Genomic DNA, 27,658 nt, shown 5'->3' on the forward strand with positions numbered 1-27,658 from the left:
AATGGAGTGGTATTCTTGCTCTTATCTTGCTGTAACCTGAGAAAAGCCTAAGCAGTCAAAAGAGTCTGCACTAACAAAAGGAGAATAATTATGGGCAGAGAATATAATGGTATTGTTATTACTGAGTCCACCTCTGAGTACTACTGTCCACATTTCCCCAGAAGAACTATTGATGTAACTCTCTTTGGTCTAAGTGTACAAAGTTATCTATATCTGTTCTGGTTGAACTGAGGAACCTCTGAAGGTGCCAGAGAAGAATGAGTTCAGAGAAATAGTTCATGTGGAACCTGCAGTTGTAACCAGACTAATATTGCTAATGAGGAGCAGTTCCAATTTCTTTTAGGTATTGACTGACCCATTCTTTACATCTTATACAAAAGATCAACTAGCATCTTACCATATTCTTCTTGCATGCATTTGTGCAAATGTGTATGGTCAGATAAAAGTCAAAATTATCAGGTCCTTCCTCTGCTCAGCTTCCCCTTGGTGGGGACTAAAGAGAACTGTCACCACACAGGGCAGGATTTTTTTTTTTTTTCATTTAGTATTTCAGAGACACCCCCACCCCAGGAAGACTGAGAAAAAGAGTCTCCCATTTTACAAATTGGATTCATCAAATTTACCAGGTCAAAAATTCCAGAAAACATGTTTCAGTCTTCACAAACAGATCATAAAAATATGGTGGTGATCCATGTCACCCTCATAACTGTATAATGTCACCAAAATAAAAAGTACAAAAAGGTGTCTACATTGGGGACAAGATATACTAAAGATACTTGGATTAGATAAAACACATACCCCTCAAATTCAAAAGATAGTCCTTTGATATATGCAAAAAAAAAAAAAAAAGGTTAAACATTTGGTAAGACTCAAGCCCCTCAAGTTGCCACAAGGATCCCAGGATAGGAGGACATGGCTGACATGTACTTTAAGAACCCTGGGGAATTTGTAGTGGAGTGACCAAATCCCTCCGGACCATGAAGCTATTAGATCCTATTGCCAGAGCATTTCCAGATTAAGAGCGAAATCATCTTTATTTAAAGGTGTAAGGCAGTGTTTTAATTAAAATATGTTTTAGATAGCTTAGAAGTCAAAATTATCATGATAGTATTTCCTTATGTCTGAACTGACAGGCATTGTGTAAAGGATGCCAACACAAAATATAAACTTCTTGAAACTGCACATTTTTAGATGCCCACAGACATAAAAGAGGAGATGAAAGGGAAACTGGAAGGCAAAAAGAAAAAGGCAAAAAGTGTTCTCTCATTTTATGGTGGAAAGTGGACTCAGGAGCAGTGGAATAATATGCAATTATAAGACACAGGATGTATTATTGGTTATCATGTTAGGAACATGTGTTTTTCCAAGAACGAGTCTTTGAAGTATTGTGTTAAGGAACTCTTAAGTTAGTGGCATCATTTTCACTTCTAAATCCCATGCTTTTTTAATAATTCAGTATAATTATGAGTTTGACATGATTATTATTATATAATGAATAGTGAAAAGAAGAAGGAGGAGTCTGCAGGGTGCCTCTCCCAGAAAGCATGGAAACTTTGGAAATGCCAGAAATGACAGCCTACAAAGTGCACAATAAGTAGTGCTGGTAAATGACTTGGGAAGCAATTGTTAGGACTTCAGGAATTCCTCCCAGTATCTCAAAAGGCAATGCCTAATACTTTAACACCTAAGAAGAGAGACCACACTGGAAAACGTTAGGGTGAGGTTTGCTGTGCCAAATGAGTTCAAGATGTTTAAGATACTATCTAATTTTAATTCTGAAACTAGTAAAGTGTCTATGAGGGGAGGAGGTTGGAAGGGAAAATGTGTCTTCAGAAACTTTTGATTAGAATGATTCTTGCTCACACACTAAAAATATAGTTTTCAGCATTTTCCCCCAACATAACCAGTTGATTTTATATCTGTTGATAATAGACTGTTTCAGTAATTTCATCAAACCATACCCCACCAATAATCTCTGTTCCAGAATGCTGTGGGACCCCTTGCATTACAGACTACCTCTTTGAATACCTTCTAACCTAGCAGAGCTTTTAAGAATCGATTTATAGAGAAACACTACTTGGGCAGAAATTTAAAAAAAAAATCCATGACTAATCTCTGATATGCAGAGGGAAACTGCAAACCAGAAATACTTGGCAGTATCTCATAAACATCTGGGGGACTCTACTATCCAAGTAAAAGCTGTAGCTACCAGTATTTAACATTTTTTCTTGAGTTTTCACGTGAGAGCTGTGGTTTCACACTAAGTTTGGGGTTATGTTGCAAGGAACAGTGGCATATCCTAATATAGCAAGAAACTAAGGTAAAAATGGTTTAAAAATTAGTTATCATCTGGCAGATGCAGCAGTTCAAACAATAACACATTCTTCTCTGAGGCATTTATGACATTGAGCAGGAAGTCAAGAGTATCCTCAAGATTCATTCAATTGCAAGGAGTTTTCAAAGCGTTGTGCAAAAAAGAAACTGTCTAAATCGATTGTCCCCTTCTTTCAAATCCTTTCTTTCTGTGCTTGTTCTATAATGAAGTACTGAAATAAGTTAATGGTGATGTTAATGGTGATTGACATGAGAGAGGGAGACAGACAGAGAGAGAGAGAGAGAAAGAGAGAGAGAGAGAGAGAGAGAGAGAGAGAGAGAGGAGAATATGTTTAAGAGAATTACTTCTTGAATAAAATGGAAGAATTAAGTCTATTTTTCATAAGTAGGCCCCAAAATCCCAGTAAGTAAATTGATTCCCCTTCATCCTCCTTGGATGAATATATCTATAAAGTGGGTGAATCTCCAACCCTAAAAGTATAGGGGGGGGATGTGAAAATCTAGTCATACAGCAAAGGCAAAGAAATGGGATCAAAGACCAAGACAAAGAGAAGTTGCGGCACAAATCTGGGGCTACTTTATGTGGATTGAGAGGCAACTTGATGGGAAAATATGTGTTTTCATCAACCTCTGGAATATTGATTATAGAATACAATTCTCAATGTTCCTTTCATGTCTCTGCAGTTTTAAAATCAAGGTCATAGACTAATTTTAAACAGACTGCCATTTCTTTTGTAATAAAAATACCTTGAGAGAAACAGACTGCAACATATTTTTGGGCCAAAAGCAAGTTAGTTTACTGTCAGTTATAAAAGATTCAGTTTCCCTAAACTTGGGGTTCCTTTCCTATAACTCAATTCATTATGCAGAGTTCATCTGGCCCTTTTCGATTTTCCCTATATGGACTGGACCCGGGGAGCAATGAAAGAGCGAGGTCCATATGGTTTGCTGTGATGCTTAACAAAATTCATTTTCTCTGAACTGGGAAAAACATTAAACCTACACAGTCTAACTTACTACATTGCAAGTAGGGTAAAAATCTCAGGCCCAACACAATCTTGGCAATGAGTTTCCTTATAAAGTACGTTTTGGTTATGAGAAAATAATCCTAGCTCTGAACATGCCAAAGGAAAGTTTTGAGACTGCAGGATTTGAAGATAAACTCTGTGTTAATGAGGGAAATTGGTCTACAAAGAAGGAGGGTCACATTTCATATGGTGCCATAATAACAAATTTCAAAATTCAATGAATAATGAAAATATAAATGTGCATGTGGGAGAAGCAGAGATACAAACTATACAAAAGAAAAAAATAGCAGAAAGATAACTTAGGACATTCTAATGATAATAACAATGAAGGCAATAATTAACTTACATACGGGGGTTTGCAGTTTACAAAGCATTTCCACATGCATTATTTTATTTCAGTCTTTGGGAGATAGGCTTTATTATTTTCTTAATTACACAGTTGAGAAAATTAGAGTTTAGAAAGGTTATGTTAACTTGCTAAAGGCTAAAACTAATACATTAGGAAAGTAAACCGTAGAAATGGACTTTAAGAATTGAATTAAACTAAAACAAAAATCAAGACCTGGCCATAGGCTTGGAATCTTTTTTTGTTTTTAAGATTTATTTATTTTTATACAAGAACTGGGTACAGGCCAGATGCCCCGGAGGGTGAGAGGATTCACCAGAGACAGAGTGGGGATCAGAACAGGCAGACTGACTGAAATGCACTGCTGAGAGGAGCAGCGGGCAAGACAGGAGAGGTCTGCTTTGCCATGTGGGATTCAACAGCCTGTGCCACCAGGGAGGCCCAGGCTTAGAATCTTTAATCACAAGTTGTTCCCTTTATATGATGCCCATTTGCCCCCTTTAAACAAGTCTTTCTCTCCTATGTAAATGAACAATGTGTATCTTTTTATTGTAGTTTGTCTCACTTTCATTATTATCCTTCCTACTTCTTTTATGGCCAATATTCTATAAAAAGTAGCTTGCATCCATGTTCTCTACCTTTATTCCACTCATGCCATTGTATTAACTATTGAAAAAAAAAATCCTTATTTTCCAAATGATGAAGACTATGGACAAATATATCACCTTCTCAATGCCTATGTATACAATGTTCACTAGTTCCTTCTCCATTCTTCTCTCCTTGCACAACTGGCTTCCATTTGGCAACCTTCTAATGGTATGCCCATGATTTAATTATTATCCACAATACAAAAGCATATCCATTTATGTCACCAAATCTAATTTCTTCATTGAATTCCAGATCTGGAAGCAAAAGATTCAAATTTATGAATCAGTCTGGTACCCAATGGAAACCTATGGTTCAATATGTTCAAAATCAAAGCAGTTCAGTTCTCACTGAATCTGTTCTTTTTTGACATATATTTCCTAGATTGGGTGAACTATGTTGACTCAGTATTCCAAGCTAAAATACCCCTACCTCCCTCCTTAGTCCTTATATCCTACTGGGGATTGCATTTGGTTTATTCTATTTGTAGATACTTCTTTAATACATGAATATTTGAAAGATGCTGACAGTATAAATCTCTAAAGTTCTTATCACATGAAAAACATTGCAATTTTGAGTGGTGATAGATGTAAACAAGTATGGTAATCATCTTGCAATGCATAGTAAATTATTATGTTGCACAACTAAAACAAATCAATACAATAGGTCATTAAATCAGAATAAAAAAGGTCTTGCATATGTAACATTTAGATAATGAATTTCATTGCTTTATTAGAACCTGCTACCTAATTTGTCTCTCTAAACAGACAAGTTCTTTTGAAAGCACCACAATATCAATTTCTGTATTACCGAGAGCCAGACATAATGCCTATGAGTAAAGGTACTTAATATTATTGGATGGATAATGATCAATGAATAAAATTATGTCTCTCTAGCCTGCACACTCAAATGTGTGTGCATGCGTGTGTGTATCTGTGTGTGTGTGAGAAAGAGAGAGAGAGAGAGAGAGAGAGAGAGAGAGAGAGAGAAACTTCCTGCTCTAATGAGATGGTAGAAATGTCTAGTGAATAATAACCTTTAGTCTATAACAAAAGCTAAGGATGAAGTATGTAATTCATTATACACGAATCTTAGGGATAATTTTTGTTCTATTTGTTGTAATAATATTGGTAATGGGCCTCCCCTGTGGCACAGTGGGTTGAGTACAGCACTATGAAGCTGTCCACAGCCTGTGCAGCACCAGTTCAATTACCAGCCGGCCAGGGATATACCCACATGGCATGACAGACCTTTCCTGTCTTTCCCACTGCTCTGCTCAACAGTGTATTTCAGTCCTTCTGCTTGTTCTGCTCCCTGCTCTGTCTCTGATGAATTTTCTCACCCTCCCGCACCTCTGGCCTGTACCCCAGTGCTTGTATAAATAAATAAATCTTTTTTAGCAGTAATAAGAAAAAAATATATAGCAATAGAGGATCACATCAAGAAACAAGAAAGAACTCAAAGAAACAACCTAATCTCAAAGCTCAAAGAACTAGAAAAAGAACAACAACAAAAAAAAAACCCAAAGCCAGTAAAAGAAAAGAAATAATAAAAACTAAAGCAGAAATAAATGAAATCGAAACTAAAAAAAAATCCAAAAGATCAATGAAACCAAAAGCTGGTTCTTCAAAAAAATCAATAAAACAGACAAACTCCTAGCCAAGCTCACAAAGGAAAAATGGGAGAAAGCACAAATAAATAGGATCACAAATGAAAGAGGAGAAATCACAACGGACAGAGCAGAAATTAAAAGAATATTCAGAAACTACTATGAACAGTTAGATGGAAACAAGTTCAACAATCTAGAGGAGATGGACAAATTCCTACAAGTCTACAATAACCCAAAGCTAGATAAAGAAGAAATAGAACACCTAAACAGACCAATTACAAGCAGCGAAATTGAAATGGTAATCAAAAACCTCCCCCAAAACAAAAGCCCAGGACCTGTTGGATTTACAAATGAATTCTACCAAATATTCAGAAACGAATTAGTGCCTATCCTTCACAAACTCTTCCAAAAAATTGAGAAGGAAGGGATAATACCAAACACATTCTATGAAGCCAACATTACACTAATACCAAAACCGAACAAGGACAACACAAAAAAAGAAAACTACAGGCCAATCTCTCTAATGAACACTGATGCAAAAATCCTCAATAAAATTTTAGCTATCAGAATCCAACAATGTATCCATAAGATAATTCACCATGACCAAGTAGGAGTCATTCCAGGGACACAAGGATGGTTCAACATCTGAAAATCAATCAACGTTATCCAACACATCAACAAAAAGAAATATAAAAACCATATGATAATATCAATAGATGCCGAGAAAGCTTTTGACAAAGTGCAACACCCATTCATGATAAAAGCCCTTGAAATTCTTGGGATACAAGGAACATACCTCAACATCATAAAGCCCACGTATGACAAGCCAACAGCCAGTATCATTCTCAATGGTGAAAAGCTAAAAGCATTTCCATTAAGATCTGGAACAAGACAAGGATGTCCACTCTCACCACTGCCTTTCAATATAATACTGGAAGTCGTAGCCTGAGCAATAAGACAAGAGAAAGACATACAAGGAATCTAAATAGGAAAGGAAGAAGTCAAACTATCACTATTTGCAGATGATATGATAATCTACATAGAGAACCCCAAAAACTCCACAGAAAAAGTAATCCAACTAATCAATCACTTTAGTAAATGGCAGGATACAAAATCCACACGCAAAAATCAGTAGCCTTCCTATACACAAACAATAAATCTGAAGAAGAAGAATTTAAAAAAAAATCCCTTTTATTATCAAAAAAAAAAAAAAAAAACAACCAAATACTTGGGAATAAATCTAACAAAAGAGGTAAAGGACCTTTACAAAGAAAACTATAAAACACTGTTAAAAGAAATAGAAGAAGACACAAAGAAATGGAAAGACATCCCCTGCTCATGGATTGGAAGAATAAACATTATTAAAATGGCCATCCTACCAAAAGCAATATACAGATTAAATGCTATTCCAATAAAAATTCCAATGACATTTTTCAAAGAAATAGAACAATTATTGATGAAATTCATATGGAATCACCAAAAAACCTGAACAGCCAAAGCTCTCCTGAAAAAAAAAGAAGGGAATGGAGGCATCACACTCCCAGACTTCAAACTATACTACAAAGACATAATCATCAAAACTGCCTGGTATTGGAACAAAAACAGACACACAGACCAATGGAATCGATAGAAAATCCAGAAATAAACCCACAGATTTATGGTCAACTATCTTTGACAAAGGAGCAAAGACTATGCACTGGAACAAAGAAGGTTTGTTCAATAAATGGTGGTTGCTACATGCAAAAGAATGAAGAAAAACTGGGAAAACTGGGTCGCTACATGCAAAAGAATGAAGCTTGACTACTACCTCACACCATGCACAAAACCCAACTCAAAATGGATTAAAGAACTAGACATAAGACCTGAAACTATAAAATACATAGAAGGAAATATAGGCGAAACATTACATGACATGCACATCAAAGACATCTTTACAGACACATCACCCAAAGCAGTGATAGTGAAGGCAAAGATCAACAGCTGGGACTACATCAAATTAAAGAGCTTCTGCACAGCAAAAGAGACAATAACAAAAACAAAGAGAAACCCCACCAAATGGGAGAACATTTCTGCACACAACACTAATGATAAAGGACTGATCACAAAAATCTACAAAGAGCTGATGAGACTCAACAAAAACAAAGAAAATAATCCAGTCAAAAAATGGGCAGAAGAGGTAAAAAGAAACTTCTCCAAAGAGGAAATGCAAATGGACAACAGGCATAAGAAAAAAATGTTCAACATCACTTGTAATCAGGGAAATGCAAATCAAAACTACCATGAGATACCATCTTACACCAGTGAGAATGGCACATATTAAAAAAAAACTAGCAACAACAAATGTCTGCAAGGTTGTGGAGAAAAAGGAACTCTCCTGCACTGCTGGTGGGAGAGAAAACTGGTGCAACCACTATGGAAAGCTGTGTGAAGATTTCTTGACCTACTAAACATAGAGCTTCCATATGATCCAGCAATTCCACTCCTAGGCATTTACCCAAATGACACAGAAACAGTAATTCCAAAGGGCACCTGCATCCCTATGTTTATAGCAGCACTATTTACAATAGCTAAGATATGGAAACAACCCAAATGCCCAAAAAAAGATAACTGGATCAAGAAAATGTTGTACATATACACCATGGAATATTACTCAGCAATCAAAAAAGATAAACACATGCAGTTTGCAGCAACATGGATGGAGCTAGAAGGGATCATGCTCAATGAAACAAGTCAGAAAGAAAAAGAAAAATACAGGATGGTCTCACTCATAGCAGGAATTTAGAAAGCCTAAATAAGAGACCAGGAAAAAGACTAATCAATGCAAAGTAATAATCAAAATCAACAAGAAACTATAAACCAGAAATACATTGGGGGGGATTAGGGAGGGACAGGGGAGAGGAAGAACTAGAGTCAAAATAAGGGGGGGTGCAATTGTATGGGGAATATAACCAAAATGAAAATGCATACATTGTACAAAGATGAAAAATGATGTAAGAATTATATAAAATAAAATACTTAAAATAAATTTTTTAAAAAATTGAAAAAATATTGATAATATTTATAAATGGAAACTACCTATAGAAAGGAAGTACTATTTATTAGTAAGAAGTTATTATTTATAGATAGGAAATATTATTCTCATCTTATTGTTGATAAAAATAGAACCTGAACGAGACTGTGATGACTTGTCTTATGATCCAAAATGAATGATAGATTGCATTTTACTTGCATGACACTCAACAAATTTAGGAAGTTTCACCAGATATTGCAGATCTCCATGAGACTGGGCATATGGAAGAATGCATTCTCCACTTCCTTGAATTTAAGTTTGGTCATGTGGATTGCTTAGGGCAAAGAAATATAGGCATATCACTATGAGAGAAAAGTTTTAAGAGTCATCACCCAATTCATAAGCTCCCCATCTCTCTGCCAAAGCATCTGCAGATTTTTAAAGTTGATGACTACACCATCTGACTGGGACTCGATAGAGGACAATGTGAAATTTAACTGTTTGCTGACTGAGACTGAAAATATGAGCAAAGCATAAATTTCTATTTTGTCACTGGTATTCTGAGAAATTTTCAATCATAGCATAACTTGACCTACTTTTAACAATAGTTCACAAAACTCAGTACTTCAACATTCAACTTTATTTGACCCACTCTTAATAAAAATGTGTTTTGGCAAGCCCAAAAGCTGAAAAATTAATGTTTAAAAATCATTGAGTATGATGCATCTTTAGGACACTACAATAATAGAAATATAGACACATCACTTTTTTTTACCACTACAATATTTACATATTTAATGATTTAAGACATATGAACTCAGAGAAGTCACCAACAGGAAATTCAGTCTGAAGTAGTAAAACAAATAGGAACCAGAGCCAAAGATGAGGCAAAAGAGATCATGCAGGCAACATATATTCCAGAAATAAAATCTGGGTCAGAGCCAGGAACTGCTGAGTTAATCAATGTGAATCAGAAGAAACAGGGTCGGAAACAAGAGACATGCATTATCCAAAATAGACTAACAGATTCCAATTTCAGACCAAGTGTGAAGATAAAGTCAAGACATTTCACATAAGTAGTACACATGAGTAAGCCTAAATCAAGAAAAAAATGCTCATTTGATTTAAAAACTCTCTTGGTCACCACCATCATCATACAATAACATTTGAATCCTGAGCATTAATGCATTTTCACATTGAATCATCTTCACAATCTTAAGACATAGGTGAGAAAACTGAGGTGTTTATCACTGTAGAACTCACCCCATTTAGTATGACATCAATTTATGTCTTTCTCACTCAAAATGCTAAGTGGTCCTATGCCACTTATTCTTGTCTATACAAAGGGAGTAATTATCATTAAGTGATTTGGCCTTCTAAAATAGAGGCAATCTAGCACAGGGCATACGCCAAAAATAAAAGCTAATCCCAGCACGACAAATTAGAAAGAGGACTAGCATGTGGTCTAAATTCTCTTAACAATGAATTGAATGCACACATAGAGGAGGTCAAGTCTCTCTCTACTCTCTTTGTCCATCTTGTATGTATCAAGCAGAAAACATATCTCAAAGACACCATTATTCATGCTAGAGGGTGGAGACTCTGGAAAGTATGACTAATTAAAATGGAAAAGGACTTGGTCATGTGTTTATTACAATAAATTCATGATTTTTTCCTATCTCTCTGGCCCCTCTTATATTTTTCATTAAAAAAAAAAAGTGAAGGAAGTTCCAGAGACAGGAGACATGAGTGTAGGTAGACTAAGGAAATTGGTCTGTACTTTCGACAGAACATCAAGTTTCAGGCCTCCCTAGTGGTGCAAGGGAGTAAGACACAGCCTATGAAGCTATCTGCAACCATTGCAGCATGAGTTCGATGCCTGGCCAGGGAGCTACCCACATGGTGCAGCAGACCTCTCCTGACTCGCCCGCTGCTCTCGTCAGCAGTGTATTTCAGTCACTCTGCCTGTTCTGTTCCCCACTGTCTCTGGTAAATCTTCTCACCTCCACACCTCTGGCCTGTACCCCAGTTCTTATATGTATAAAATAAATCTTAAAAAAAAAAACCAAACATCGAGTTTCATGCATGATTCAGTCCAATGTACCAAAATAAGAGACCAGAAAGACATTGTAGGACTGAAGCCATAGTCATTAACTTTGTGTCTTTGCTTCATCCTATATGCAAAAATCCTTTGAGAGATGACTGATATAAGAACCTGAAATATGATTAATAATCCACTTACTTATATGCCTACCTTCAAAAGAAACATAAATGAATTATTACTACTTGGCTCTCTGTTGTCACTTATTGTACTGTAGAAACATGCTAAGTAATCTGCCTGAAATAGGTCATCTTTTTCTGAGGTTTACTGAATTGAGTGAATTAAACTTGGATATTATTTAAAGTGATGAATTAAAATTTACTACTTAACAATGATGATGATTTGCTCATTAAACCCTATAACAACACTTTGAGGTGGGAGTCTATTTTACCAAGTGAGGAAGCTGAAAGATAGTTTACATAACCTAGCCAAGTTCACACCACTAACAAGCAACAAAACGATGGGGCTGAGATTCAACAGTCAAATATTGGTATGCCTGTCAAGCCTGGGTTCTTTCCAGTAAGCCATGTCACATGCCTCTCTCCAATGGAAGAAATTGTACCCTCCATCCAAATGTGGCACATGGGTCCTTACTGAAAAGAACAAGTTCATCATAATTTTGCAACTCTCTACAATGCCAGCTGCTATAAACCGTATGAAATTTATGAAAGTTTGGAAGTTTTCCCACCATAATAACAGTATTTTTCAAAAATAATTTACATGCTATATAACAAACTTTATAAATAGCAAATAAAAAGTTAATCCTAAGTCACAATATGTGGGCAGATAATGAATCACTTGGGAATAGCATGTAGATTTTACATAGAAAATATTGTTATCCATGAAAAGACCTGCAGTTTGTTAACCCTTTGCTGTGTCATGAAACCACTAATATGATAAACTGAATTCTCTACGTGGCAGGAGTGAGAAGTCTCTATATTATAACAACAGTTTGGGTGACTTTATAAAAGAGTGGAAAGGAAAATTATATGCCCCTCCCACATATCGATGGAATTGTTTCCCATGGAGTGACTCAGCCTGAAACCTTAAATAGGAGCATGGTCTCGGCATGCTCCAGGCAGCCACAGCAGGCCTCACATTAGCTGCCGTCAGCTTTTGTGGGGACAACACAGAACTGAGACTGCCAATAGTAGCAGAAGCTTCTACCTTGTGGGAAAAATCTGGTCTTGTAGCAGAAAAAAATGATACCAACTCTAAAAGCTTCTAAATGCGGTACTTCTCTACTTGAGTGTCAACAGTATGTTCTAACAATCAACCTAACACACTCCCTTTCTTTTAAAATAATATTGTAAGCAGCCATATCACTTATGTCAGGCACTGTTCTTATTATTTGACATATATAAACTCATTCAATTTAATACTTAAAATTTTTAATATATCCCCAATTTATAAATGTGAAAAATTGGACCCAGAGACATTAAGTAACTTCCCCAAAGCCAGAATCTAAGGTATGGTGAGACCAGGATTTGAACACAGCTAGGTGATATGCTAGATGATATGCTAGGTTCCTACCCACAAATACGGTGCCAATATTACTCTATTTCCCCCCAATTAATCAAGAGAAGAGCCTAGAAGGTGAGAGAACATTCATAGTTAACAGGGCATAATGAACTAAACATTTGTGTTCCGAAATGCAAATGTTAAAACTCTACCCCTTAATGTGAGCATTCTTTGGGAGGAAATTAGGTGAGGTCATGAAGGTGGCACCCTCCTGAAATGGATTAGCATCCTAAGATGTGCCCCTAAGAAGCTTGCTACTCCTCTCTCATTCTAACCAGCTTATGAGACAACAAGGACAAGTTGGAAATATACAAGTCAAAACAGGGCCCTTAATGGAACAACCGTACTGGCATCCTGCTCTTGGACTTCCAGCTTCCAGAATTGTGCTCAGCAACTATATATTGTTTACAAGTCACCAGATTTAAGGGACTGTGCCATAATAGCCCAAACAAAATAGAGCACAGGGTATACTAGGGCAACTGCGACAAGAATTCAAAATCATAACTTCCAGAAATGTTGCTTATGTCACCTCCCTAGGTCCAAGATTGAATGATTACATTTTGCTTGGGTAGGGTTTCCATGAACTCTTTAATCTTAACCAAGAGTTCCACAACCTCATCCCATTCCCAAAAAGCATATAAAACATTTAGTAAATAAATAAAATGCATAATTTTAGTAAGTTGTAAAGTTAGCCACAACTATTTTTTTAATTTTTAGTCATTTAATAAAATAAATAATTTCTTCTTGAAAGATACAAAACAATTAAAATCAAGATAAAAAAATCCAGCACACCACTTTTCTAGGAGAGTATGGAAGAATATCACTTAGCCAATATTGTTCTGCAATATGAAAAGTCCATTTTTTAAGTATTGCTGATAAACTGATCACATGTACTCAATAGCAAGGAAAACAGTACTTTTTCAGCTTTCAGAATTAACTGTAATTATGCTTTGACAATGACAATCTATTACACAAAGATTCATTCTACTCATTATATTCCTATGGATACAAGAAACAATTCAGAGGATTAAGTCCAACATTTTTCATGTAGTCTTGGTTGTTTAAAAAAGAGTAGTATGGGGCCTCCCTGGTGGCACAAGGGGTTAAGTCTCAGCACTATGAACCTATAGAAAGCCACTGCAGTATGAGTTCGATACCTGGCCAGGGAGCTGACCCACATGGCGCAGCAGACCTCTCCTGTCTCGACTGCTGCTCCCCTCAGCAGTGTATTTCAGTCAGTCTGCCTGTTCGACTCCCCACTACGCCTCTCGTGAATCCTCTCACCTCTCCCCAGCCCATGCACCTCTGCCCTACACCCCAGCTCTTATATGCATAAATAAATCTTTAAAAAAATAATAATATGTCTAGTTATCATGGTATCAGCCTTATTTTTTAAATTCAAAGTTAGTTAATTTGTCTCCTCATAAAATCTATTTTAATAATGTTCTTACACTCTGTGTCACTTTTCACTACCAATTTACTGAAAGCGCAATAATCTTTGCCTCTATAAGTTACAACTCTTACACTTATGACATTTATTTTACCACTGTTTTATGCATTTCCTCAAACTGATTATTAAATAATGCATTCTTATGATATATTTACATGTAATTCCATATTCCCTAGCCAATCAAATAAAAGCAGCAACCTATATTTAAAACTTTAGTATTAAATTGTTTGCCAATTCAAATGTAATTTGAATAAATGAGCAATAGTCATTAAAATGATATGTTAACTATCATGGCAATATTCTAAATATTATTTAGATTATTATTTATTTATTTAGATTAATGCTTTCATAGGCATTTTTCCTGCTTGTACCAAAAAATTGGGAGATATATTTTATAATCTAGCTAAATATAACATAACCTAAACCAAATTCACTTCTTCTTTACTTGGGGGATTATGTTAAGCAAACCCCCTATTCTCCAAATCAAATCTTTGAAGCTAAATATTAGATCCCTCTCACTGGCTCTCATTTCTACATAATCTGTCAATGCTCATATTTCATTATATTATTTCCCAAGTTTTCCTGTAAGCTATAATTCTAAAATATTTTAATTTCCACTTCTCTGGTATTCCTTCATTATCCCCAAGATCTAATCTATTCCAACAGCCCATTGACCTGACTCTAGTTTCTTTCCTTTACCTTATACCATTTTCAGAGTTGCAAAATTAAAACTCTTGAAGCACAACATTGTCTATGTTGCTCTCTCTACACTTAAAATACTACCATTACTACACACTGCTTAATTCTAGCTTAACTTGTAAATTTTAATTTCATCTCATTTTACATTCTTAACTCCACTCACTTCCTTTATTTGTGGTGTATCTACATATGGCTCATCTCCCTTCCTCATAGCCAAGCTAAATTTCCTTTTTTATCTATATTCAATGTCCATTTACCTTAAGCCTATTTTTCAATATTTATTTCAAATTATGTTTCTTCCCTAAAGAGTGCCCCTTCTTGGGCCTCCTTGGTGGCACAAGAGGTTAAGACACAACCTATGAAGCTTGCCACAGCCACTGAAGCACGAGTCTCATCCCTGGCCAGGGAGCAACGCACATTGCACAGCAGACCTCTCCTGACTCTCCCGCTGCTCCCCTCAGCAGTGTATTTCAGTTGATCTGCCTGTTCTGTTCCCCACTCTGTTTCTGGTGAACCCTCTCACCCCTCACAACTCTGGCCTGTACCCCAGTTCTTGTATGTATAAATATTTATTTAAAAAAGAGTTCCCCTTCATCTCCAACAGCACACAGGACCCTTATGGCCCTAACTTTACTTGTAGAATTAACAATATGCTGCTTAGATAAAGAATCATTTATGCATTAGTTTCTAGCCTTTGTTAAACTATAAACTTCTTGAAGGGAGGGCTCCTATTTGTTCATACCTATAGTGCCAACCAGAATATACTCCCAAAATAGATGCTCATAAGTATTTACTTAATTGCTGCATATAACAGCAAAACCATATAGAAACTGGAAACCACAGGTAAATCATTTTTTCTTCACTTTTGAAATTATTAAATAGAAAATGTAGGTAAGAATTCAGTCAAAATGGACTGAATTTTCTTCATGTGATAAATGGATAGATCACATTTTCAGTAACTCAAAACAATTTTAAGTATGAGGATCACATTTTGACCCTTTCTATGTGAAACCTTTTTTTTTAAATTTTTTACATCATTGTTCATTTTCAAACAATGTTTGCTCCCCCCCAGTGTAGTCCCCATAGAATTTTCTTCACCAATGCACCTGTGCACCATCACCTCAGTCTCCTGTGCTCCTCCCTCCCTCCTTCTGATCCCTCTCCCCCTCCCCTGCAGGATGTCTCTGATCTATAATTGTCTATTTTTGTGAAACCTATATTTTCATTAACATTGACTAAAAAAAAATGCACATGCTCTCATGGATTTCCAACATTCTCACAAAGATCCATAAGCACTTACACTATTACCCAGAGAACCTCAGCCCTTGAGTTAGGGAGATTCTAGAAAACCTTTGAAACTCAACTTTTCAGATAAAATGTGTATAATTATAATCCTAACTTAAATATGTAACCTACAAATGTGACTGCTATTATTCACTCTTATTATCACATCTATTTCTTATTACTGTAAATTTCCCTTCTGTATTTAATCTCTTCTCTGCCTTTCCTTCATAACATTCCTGAACGTACCTTCTATGGGCCACACCTCCTGTCTGTGTTAAGCATCAGCAGCTGCTTGCACTGCGGCCTCTCACTATTATAGGCTAGTGGCTTTTTTCCTTTCCAATTCTTACTTTTTATTCTCCCAGGCACCATGTTATTCCCTCCACTCTCACCATTTCCGTTATATTCACTACATATTATTTTTTCTCTACGCATCATCTGAACCATTTGGGGGCTGTAAGGGCAGGAATGGGCCACAGTGCAGGTTTTCTATGATCCCAGCAGATGGGGTGAGGGAGGAGTCAGAGCCCTCAGTGGCTTTTGCAAGCTTTTATTGGGATTTACCAGGCACAAGGCAGGCAGGGGTGCTGGGGGGCCGGGAGGCTGGCAGTCCTCCCAGCCCCCAGCAAGTCTTCACTCTATCTGGGCTCTCTGGCATTCTCTGGTGGCCTTGTTCTCGTGGTTCTTCTGCTTCGTGCTTCTTCTGCTTCTCTCTCGGCTTCTGCTGGAGTCCCCGCGACACCACCCCTAAAAGCCCAGTCTTAGGCCAGGTGAATCCCATCTACCTATGCCCACACCCTATTCCAGGTGCCCGTCATCAGGCATGCATTCAGGACCACAGAGTTCCATCATCTATCCTGATGCTGGGAGGGCAGAAAAGCCTGATACATTTTACCTTACCCTACAGGGGCCTCCTATTTGTTAGGTGCTTCCTTTTCTCAATTTAATACCTTGACCCAGTTGCTATTCTTACATTTGTAACTCATTTTGTGAGTTCCATATCCCACATACATTTCTGTAATTATACAGTAAGATACAATTTTCATGTAAACAAAATCTTACTATGTATGTATAAAGAAACCTAATATTTTAAATTGCCTACTATAAAGTGTATTACCATGGCCTCTCTCTCTTGTGTAAATACTCACAGTAATGAATTTTTAAGGTCCTAATATCATTCTTTACAATCTCTAGTTCCAGCTACATAGTATATCTGTAGGGTAAAGAAAATATCAGGCTTTTCTGCCCTTCCGCCATCAGGATAGATGATGGATCCTTGTCCTGAATGCATGCCTGATGGCGGGCACCTGGAATAGGGTGTGGGCATAGGTAGATGGGATTCAGCTGAGCTAAGACTGTGCTTTTAAGGGCGGCGTCACGGGGACGCCAGCAGCAGCACCAGTAGCAGCAGTAGCAGCAGAAGCCGAAAGAGAAGCCGAGAAGCAGCAGAACGAATGCTAGAGAGCCCAGATAGAGTGAAGACTTGCAGGCCTGCCAGCCTCCCTGCCCCCCAGCCAGCACCCCTGCCTGCCATATGCCTGGTGAACCCCAAATAAAAGACCTGCAAAAAACCACTGAGGACTCTGACTCCTTTACCTGGTCTGCATGGGATCAGAAAACCTGCACTGTGCCCAGTCTGGCCTTTACAATATCTAAAATTCTCATTTATGTTTAGCTTTTCCTTTTTCTTACGTCAAAAGTTGATCCCAAGCTGACCTATTTATGAACAAAAGACACACCCACACCTACCCCAATGCTGAACAAGATAGGTTATCTGTTCTTAAAAATAAACGATACCTTGTTTAGCACCAATGTCAAATAAAATGTTTATCAACATGAATACTTACATTCAGCATATTTTTGAAGTTGGGAAAATTCTGAGGGGCTGAGGTGCACCCACTTTTCCTGGTTTGTCATCGTGGTGGTAAGTTTTCTTACATACCAGGTGAAGAATTCTTTGTTCAGGTGTTTGACAGAATTCTATGCTTCAAAGTTCCCACACGGCATATTTCATGATAAAGTATCTCAAGCTTTCAAAGTATGCAATCTGTCAACATGAAACCACTGTGGATGTGAGTGTGTAGTTTCAATAATATATTAAAGCACTGTAGAAAGAAAAAAGATCAAAAGATTAATATTATTGCACAAAGGAAAAAAATGACAAGTTTAAAGCATGAAGAATTTTAATTTTCTAAATAATGAATTTCTATTATTCTATTTTGCACAATACTTGACTTTAATTACCTATTCATTTGTGAATGGTATTTTAATATAAATTTCTTAATGCCAGGTCATATAAATAAATTTAATAGAAAATGCAAAATATGAAGAACATTTTATAAAGTCTAGCTTCATACAAGTAGATATTTTTGTCAGTTTTATAAACTCCACATTCCAAGAGCAAACAAGGTGTCATTTTTATTAAGCTGAATTCATCAAGTCTTTAATAGCTAAGAAAAATTTTAAAAATCTAGACTTAAATTATGAAAGGAGGTTAAATAAACTCTGTAACTATCCACGCATATAATCCGCTCGTGTACAGATTTCCAATAATGAATTGAAATGGTTCTCAGTAAAAGCATATATGTTAGCAATCATGCAAATCAAGTTTGGAGTGCATATAAATTGCTTTTTTCTAGCAATAAAAGAGATAACTTTAATTCTGCAAATTATAAAAATTTACCAAATTAAAGCAATTCCAAATGTCTGAGACTTGCATAATGATAATAGATAATACTATTGTGAATCATGCCTAAAAATAAATTCCTAGGTTATCATGGACCAGCAGTCACAGTTATATTTATAAAAGCAAGCAAAATGAAAAACCATCTGGTTTCAACTTTTTATCAGAGACATAGTAATCAACTGCACAGTAATCAATTGGACTGGCACTATGATTGCTATAGAAAATAAAATAACTAGAAACATTTATAAAATAATCATAAAAACAAAATGGCTAGAAATGCATGATTAGAAGATTTAGTTATACACATGTCATCACCTAAAGTCATGGTGCTTAGAATGGGCTTTAACCTCACCTTTCTCCAGCATTTTTTTGCTGTTTTCCACCGTTAACATCAAGACCTCACTGACGCACCCTGTGCTCTACTTTAAGAAACTATCTTGGGGGCCTCCCTCATGGCGCAGGGGTTTGACTGCAGCACTGTGAGGCTGTCCAAGGCCTTTGCAGCGTGAGTTCAATCCTGGCGGCTGGGGAGCAACCCACATGGCGCAGCAGGCCTCTCCTGTCTCGCCCACTGCTCCCCTCAGCAGTGTATTTGGGCACATCTGCCTGCTCTGCTCCCCACTCTCTCTGGAGAATCTTCTCAACAACCCCCCCGCCCCAGCCGCGACTCTGGCCTGTACCCCACTCCTTAAAAACAACAACAAAAAAAATTTAAAAGAAAGAAAAAAAGAAACTATCTTCGTATTATCTGTTCCGAGTTCTTGCACTCAGTTTTACAAGTTGTTACTTTCCTATTTAATTGGAAATAATGAAGATACTGATATATCAAGAGAGTCCGAGTTGTTGTGTCTCTTATTACAATCATAACTTCACTGAAGCAAAGCAAACTAAAAAGATAAACATTCATCTTAAAAGATGGATATTTCCTTGTGTCTTAGTTTCTTCCAGAAGATTTCATCCTTCACATTGATTTCATTCTAACAACTTGCTTTTGTCCAGCTGTATGTGGTTTTTGTGGGACTACAAAACAAGGTGTCCTGTTTTTCTTTTTATCCAAAATGAGATGGATGATTCAGTCATATTTGGCGCATTAGACTTTGCATCCTGGGGCTTTAAATGTTGAGTGGAATGATTCAAGGACAGGATTAAAATAGCTGGACCTAAATAATTACAGCAGTAATTGGATACCTGTCCCTATCTGAGCCCAACTCTGCAGCTATCTTGTCATCTTCAGAAACAACTAGTATTCTTTTCATAAAGGATTAAGTGGACCAGAATCAATTTCTGTTGCCTATAATCCTAAAAGCTTAACTTACTATAACAGCAGTTAATTAAATCATTCAAAAAATGTTGACTGAACCCCTCTGTATGCCAGATAATATCCAACACACTTGGAGTACCACAAAGAACAAAACACACAAAAGATGAAAATAATGCTAATTTGAACAATGTGCCAACTTTAATCATTGCTTACAGTAGGACAATTTCCCAACAATATTTGTGTGTTAGATCATCCAATCTTCACAAAGCAACTCTGTGAGGTACATGCTAAATGTCTCTCATTTGATACAGAAAGAAAATGGCTCTCTGTGTGATGGAAATCTGGTAGACATTAGAGACTGCTAGAAGCTCATCCAAACTCCATTACCCTTGACTCCTTGGTAACAGAATCCTCATCTTATTGAATAAATATACATCCATCCAAGCAACTATCTCTCCTGGATTCTTTGTGTAAAGAGGCTACTAATGAGAGTTAAGCAGATATAGGGCAAAGTATGTAAGAATTCTATTTAAAGAAAGTACTGGCAAGTTATCATTTAACTTTTGTACTCTTCTTCCAGCTTCCTGCCTGTAATATTGATATGTTGGCTAAAAACCAGAAGTGTCTAATACTATTAAGTTTTAGAATGGAAACCCTGTACTAAGAATGGTAGAGTTTCATAAAGTAGTCCAAAAGTACATAAGTAAATGATTATAGAGAAAAATTTTCCTACCACAAATTTGGCAAATAAAGTTATATTAGAAAGCACACACATACATACACACACACACACCTGCTACAAAGCCAGTAAGAGGCCAATTTTTGAAGAGATCCAATACTAAATAAATGTGTTTGGGCATTTTCCTAAATGTAGAAAGGAACAATAAAAGGATTAACAATAAGTTCAGAAACCTGATCAATATGGAAAACCATCAATTAAACCAAGAGGCACAACTATTCTTCATGTGTCAGAAGATGGGAATAATGGCAGGAAGATTTGTCTATTTCTTCACTGCTATGAAGAATGTGTGATACAGAGTAATGCGTCAAAAATATTTGTAAAATGAATACATGTGACATTTTTCAATAAGAAAAAAATGAAGTAGAAGATTTAGAAGATATTTAGAGTTGAGAAAGAGAACATGGCACATAGTGTCTCATTTTTCTCTCTCCTTTTCCTAATACAGCTGTCCTTTTAAAATGTAACAGAGAGAGAGAGAGAGAGAGAAAGGGAGAGACAGAGGACAGAGAGGAATGGGGGAAGGGAGGGCAGGGGAGAAGGAACAAGAGAGGGAGGGGAGAGAGAAAGAAGGTGGCACAAATATAAAGATTCTGGAGTCTATACACTAGGAACTAGACTGAATTTTAAGGACCACACACCCTTTCTTTTAACTAAATGGACATAAATGAAACTGTTCTTAATATACAAAGCTTTCATGGTTGGAAAAATGGTTTTCTTTCACATAGTTTGTATTTCCTTTTTTTGTTGTTGTTAAATATAACTACTGCCATATAAATAAGCATGATTCCCAAAGGATGCCTTAACTGAGTTCACCAATTTAAAATAACACTGATACATAAGCATCAGGTCTATTCTTAAATTATTTTTCATACCTACCAAAAACATTACTTAACAATGTTCTTTGATTTAGCATGATCTTGTCATCTTAGGTCTTCACTTTTTGTGTCAAGAACATGTTCTCTGAATTGATCGAATCTAATTTGCACTTTAATGAGAAGAATTTAGAGATAATAGCTTTCTTAAAGAACTCAAAGTAAATTCTCTTTGGTTCTTGGATTTAGTTTATTTTTCCATCAAAATGCTTTGAATAAAACCTCTTTTTTATCCTTCTAGTGGAAGCCTGTGGTTAGTCACATATGTGATGTGACATGTAAAGAAATAAGAAAAATTAAGTGGGGTGCAGATGGGATAGCTTCTCCTAGGAAATCTTGTAACTAGTCTGACATAAGTCTGTGAAAAGAGAAATATTCTAAGTGCATTATTAAATCAAGAGTCACAGCTATTGTTTGTGCCTCAGATGGAGATGGGAATGATGTCAGCACTTTCTTATCATCTTTGTGTCTTTTTAATTGTGTAGAAAAGAGAATGGCAATATTCAGTCAGAATTCCCTATGGTGCATTCACAGACTTCCTGTTTCCCAGAAAACGGCTTTCTTTAGGCACATAAAATGAGTGCCAGGAGGAGTCCACTTTGCTGTCTGTTGGAAAGCAGAATAATTCTGGCATTCTCATCAAGTCAACGGATGTGCCACTTTGCTTAGTTGGTGGTAGGAGATAATTATGTTGGAGAAGTTGGAGCAGGCTCTTTGGTACATTGTACCTAGGCTAAAAACATATTTTTCATATGAGGGAAAACATAAATCTCACGAAGATGCCACAAGCAATGTCCAGATAAATGAATCTGATGGATTGGATGCATTATTTATTAATCACTTTAAATGAAGATATCTAAATAATTATTAGTAGTCAGCATGTATGACTATAGTCATTTAAAAAATTAATGTACATCGTATGTATACAAATATAAATTATTATGATGACTGATATTATTTATTGGACGTCGTAAGTCCAAATTATAAGATAAGCAATGGAAAAATCATAGACATGAAAAAAGATGAGTCAAAATAGTAATCATAGTTCCTGAAATAAAAGTAGGATGAAATTAAATGGAATGCTAATGCTATGATTTTATTTAGAATTATCTGTTCATTCATCTATAAAATGAATGCTCCAAGTGCATGTTAGGTACTGTGCCAGATATTGGGTATGTCACTCTAAGCAAAACATAGGGTATCTGAGTTCTCGGATCTTGTTCAGAGGGAACACTAAACAAATCAACCACACAAATACATAATAATAGTAAACTGCAATGCTACATAGAACAAAAGGCAATAGAATTCTATGAGAGAATATGATAGGGACCCTAAATTAGATGAAGAGATTCGGAGAGTAACCTATAAGGAAATTCTATTTAAACTTAAGCATACAACCCAAAGGACACAAAAACATTGATTCAAAAGAACACCTGTAAACCTATGTTTATTGAAGCACTATTTACAATAGGTAAAACCTGGAAACAACCCAAATGCCCAAAAATAGATGACTGGATCAAGAAGATGTGGTACATATACACAATGGAATATTACTCAGCATTCAAAAAAGATACACTCATGCCATTCGCAGCAACGTGGATGGAGCTAGAAGGAATTATGCTCAGTGAAATAAGCCAGAAGGAAAAAGAAAAATACTGGATGGTTTCACTTATAGCAGGAATATAGGGGAACCAAATAAGACATTGGTGTAAAAAAATAATAACAGCACAAAACACAACAAAGCAAAAACAGACATAAATCAGAGACATCCTGCAGGGGAGGAGGAGGGAGAGGGATCAGAGGGAGGGAGGGAGGAGCACAGGGGACTGTGGTGATGGTGCACGGGTGCCTTGGGGAAGGAAATTCTATGGGGACTCAATCTGAGGGGATGGGGGAAGCAAATATTGTTTAAAAAATTTTAAAAATAAAAATAAAAAATAAACTCAAGGATATGAGCTGAGCAACAGTTGTAAACTTAAGTGAGAAGAAAAATATTCTAAGCAGAAGCCCAAAAGTGTGTAGGGTGGGGTGGAGGGGGTTAGAAATTTTGAATTATCTCTAATGAAGACAAATATGACTGGAATATAATGAATAAGAGGGTTAAGAGGCACCAGACTAGACTAGAAGAAAAATAAGAGCTATGTCATGGAGAGTCCTAGGGGACATAGAAAGGCTTTATCACGAGTAAATTATGAAACCATTGGAGCATTCTGAGCAGGAGATAATCCTGATCCACTTATAAGACATCCACTCTGACTAATGGATTGGAAGGGGACAGGAATGAAAATGGAAAGGCCAAATAAGGGGCTGTTCCAGACAAGACCAAATAAGGGGCTTGTTCCAGACAAGAACGGGTAATGCCTAACTAGGGAAGTGGTCACAAAGATACGGAAAAAAGGCCAAATATGTTTTGTCAAGGTATGTTTGACAACAGTTTTAATGATGAAGACAATGTGTTGTGTGCAGGACAAGGGTATCAAAAAGACTCCTATATTTTTGGTTTTAACACAGTGCAGAAAGGTGGAATTTTAAAAAAGCCCCAATAGTGAAATAGTAGTCAAGTTTGAGAAAAAGGAGAAAATTAATGTTTTGTTTTATAATGTGTAACTAAATTCTGCCTTCAAGAAAAAACTTGAATTCAACTGCAAGGACTGCAATTAGCGGAATCTCTCTAGCTCTTATTGCCTTCAGAATCCAATTAGGTCTTGAACCAGATCACAAACGTCATGGGAAGGGATCAATCACTAAGGATGATGGATATGCTACTTTTATACAATAGAGGACTCCTTGAATGGTATGCATTTATCCCAGAACTTTCTGTGTGTTGGCTGAGACTTTGTCAGATCTGCATTGTGATTTGAAACCACTCATGTCCAAGCCTGCATCCCCAACTTCCTTTCTTTTCTCAAAAAATAAAAATCATTGTTTGAAGACTCTATGCCCAATCCTGCTTTTCCTCTTTTTGTGTTTCACAGAAATACATTCCTGGGAAGGCTTTGTGTCCCAAACCCCATCTGAATGTTTATTTCTTAGTGAAAGAGTCCACGTGTCAGGATCTCAATAGGAAATAAATATAATTAAAATGAACTACTAAGAGTTTAATAAGGGCCTCCCTGGTGGCGCAGGTTGAGCTCAGCACTGTGAAGATATTTGCAGCCTCTGCAGTGCCGGTTCAATCCCTGCTGGCCGCGGAGATACACACATGGCATGACAGACCTCTCCTGTCTCACCGGCTGCTCCCCTCAGCAGTGTATTTCATCAGTCTGCCTGTTCTGTTCCCCGCTCTGTCTCTGGTGAATCCTCTCACCCTCCTGCACATCTGGCCTGTACCGCAGTTCTTGTATAAATAAATAAATATTTTTTTAAAAAGTGTTTAATAAAAGAATTATTTAGGAAGTATGGATAGGGGTTAAAAAACCTTATGATAATGGGTGCAGTGTCCCGGTCTTGCAAAAACTAGGAACTTCTTGACTGTAAGATTAAGAGACTTAGAACTACTGAAGCTAAGAAACTCAGAGTAGCTGTCTATACAGCATTATCTGATAGAAGTTAGGGCCATGGTTAGCAGAATTCATCCTTCTTTAAATGACTGAGCTGTGCGGAAGGTGGGGAAATAACTGTTCTTACTCTGTTCTCCAAATCTCCAATATCCTGAAGGTCTCACATAGAACAAACCCAATCATAAGTCAGAGGGCAAAGACAATCAGTAGTGCAGTCTCCATAAAACAACCTCATCAAGCACAGTGCAAAATGAGAAGAGGATAAAGCGAGCATGGCGGGGGGAGGGGGGTACAAATATGAACATTCTAGCACACCAGGGGAAAGAATGTTCTATGAATAACAGGACCCAAGACAAAACTCCAGAGTTCCCTTATTAGAATCTAGAAATCAAAAAAGCTCTCCCCTAACCCACCCTCCTCCTTCTTTCAAAACAAAATCTAGTATATGGTGTCAAAAAGACAAAAGAAGAGGAAGAAAAGATTCCTTCAAGGTGAGAGCAGACAGCACCATTAGAAATTGCTGAGCAGTTAAATAAGATGAAGGTTGAAATATCCACTGACAATATGTTTATCACGGTGGCATTAGCAAAAATATTTCTTTGAAACTGGCAAATCAGATTGGAATGATTTGCATAGTAGGAACTGAGTTTAGGAGGACTGTGATGTCTTCATCTCTTTGAGAAGTGCGATTCTGAGGAGGAGTAGGAGCTAAAAGTAGCTGCTGAGAGAAGAATGTAAAATCAAAGAATTTTTTGTAGGAATCACTGGACGAAATTTTAAAATTGAAGAGACGGGTTTACAGTGAGAATGGTTAGGAGAGAGTGGTTAGCAGAGAGAGGACCTGATTGGAATTTCAAAGTACTTAAAAATGCAGAAGGAGATAAATTCCAGAAAATATGCCAGGGCCAAAATTAATCCTAACAATGAGTACAGATGCAAGTAGTTTTGTAGATTTGGTGCTTTGAAAATGGAAGAATTCTGGTTGATGCCTTTTTTCACAGTGATGTGTAAATCTTAGTTGTTAGATGAGAGTTTAATTGGGCAATGATGGGTGACAAGGGGAGTAACCGTGGAGAAATATATATACAGATATGGTAAAGTAAAATTATTAAAGGAATGTAATAAGAAAAGCAAATAGTTAAAAGTCAATGGGATATTACTATTTATTAATTATATGCATAAAAACCTGAATTAAAATTATTAATTGATAGACTAAGGTACTTCAAAGACAATCATATCTTTAAAATACCACCTTTGAATCAGATAGACCTGAATTCTCATTCAAGTTGTGAGCTATCCTCCTATGTAAAATTAATCACTTAACCCATCTGAATTCAATTTCTGTCTCATGAAAAGTGGATAATACCACCCACCTTCGAGAGGTATTAGCATTTAATAAAATAACATGTGCACAATGCATAGCAAATGGAGAATTCTCATAGCAGTTATTTTCTCCTTGCTTTTTGTAAGTAAGGATTTAAGATATATTTGTAGTATTGAGTTTGAACATATAGACAGTACGCATATAGGGAAATAAACTGGAAGTCTATAAACCTTCAGAAGATTATGTGGGTGGCTTAATATGAGATTCATAATTGTGTTATTTTTAACTCTGCTGACACATAAAAACATCTAAAAGATAAAACTCAAGGGAAATCTTTGGTAATACAAAACAGGGAAATACATCAAGCTTTGTATTGACTACACTTTGTAGTCATGGCCTTGAACTTGGTTTATCATTTCATTCTTTATAAGAAAATTAATTTAAGTGAATTTTTAATTTGCTTTCTTTTCACACACAATTTTAAGGGGAACATCTCTTAGAATAGAAATTGGAAGGTTAGATAAAAATGGTGCTCATGTACAAGGGCAGAACCTTTCTCATTATGAAATACTGTCAAGTGCTCTAGTAGATTCTACTTTCCAAGAATCTCTCTTATCTCATATGTCCTGCTATTTTCTTTTTTTTATACTTTTTTAAAGATTTATTTATTTATGTATACAAGAACTAGGGTACAGGCCAGAGTTGCAAGGGGGAGAGGATGTACCAGAGACAGATTGGGGAGCAGAGCAGGCAGATTGACTGAAACAACTGACTGTTGTTCATGATGAGGGGAGCAGCAGACAAGACAGGAGAGGTCTGCTGTGCAGAGGATGGAACTCATGCTGCAGAAGCTATGGATAGCCTCACAGTGCTCTGCTTAACTCCTTGCACCACCAGGGAGACCTATGCCCTGCTGTTTTCCTTCAGTAGGTGTTCTCATTTTTTCCCCTTGTCCTGTGAACACCTCTGAGTAACTTAACCAATATATTACAACAGATAAAATGCTATGTGTTTTCTGTGGCTAAATCATAAATGGCTGTTCACTTCGGTCTTGCTTTATGTCATGGGACATATACTCTTGAAAGCAAAGCAACACATTCTAGAAAGCCCAAACTAGCCCATATATCAGAGGTGCATCAGCCAATAGCTCAGCTGTGAAGTGCCAGTCAATACTCAGCATTAACCCTGCCAACATGGGAGAGATTTCAGATGATTCTGGTCCTAGATGTCAAGTCATCACCTTTTC

At 36.6% G+C, this 27,658-nt stretch overlaps 1 protein-coding gene across 4 annotated transcripts in view; it reads right to left on the bottom strand.

The window, feature by feature from the left end:
* The window catches only part of DGKB (diacylglycerol kinase beta), a gene marked incomplete at both ends in the record, with an annotated part of 589,868 nt that extends 571,924 nt beyond the window's left edge, over window positions 1-17,944 (bottom strand). For all 4 annotated transcript variants that reach the window (XM_084230110.1, XM_084230108.1, XM_084230109.1 and 1 more), the window contains one exon: window positions 17,875-17,944. In XM_084230110.1, coding sequence (XP_084086236.1) covers window positions 17,875-17,944 — 70 coding nt within the window. The remainder of the gene's footprint in view (window positions 1-17,874) is intronic.
* Between the last annotated feature and the right edge of the window lie 9,714 nt (window positions 17,945-27,658).

The sequence above is a fragment of the Talpa europaea genome, assembly GCF_964194135.1.
Source record: "Talpa europaea genome assembly, chromosome: 3".
Classification (NCBI taxonomy): domain Eukaryota; kingdom Metazoa; phylum Chordata; class Mammalia; order Eulipotyphla; family Talpidae; genus Talpa; species Talpa europaea.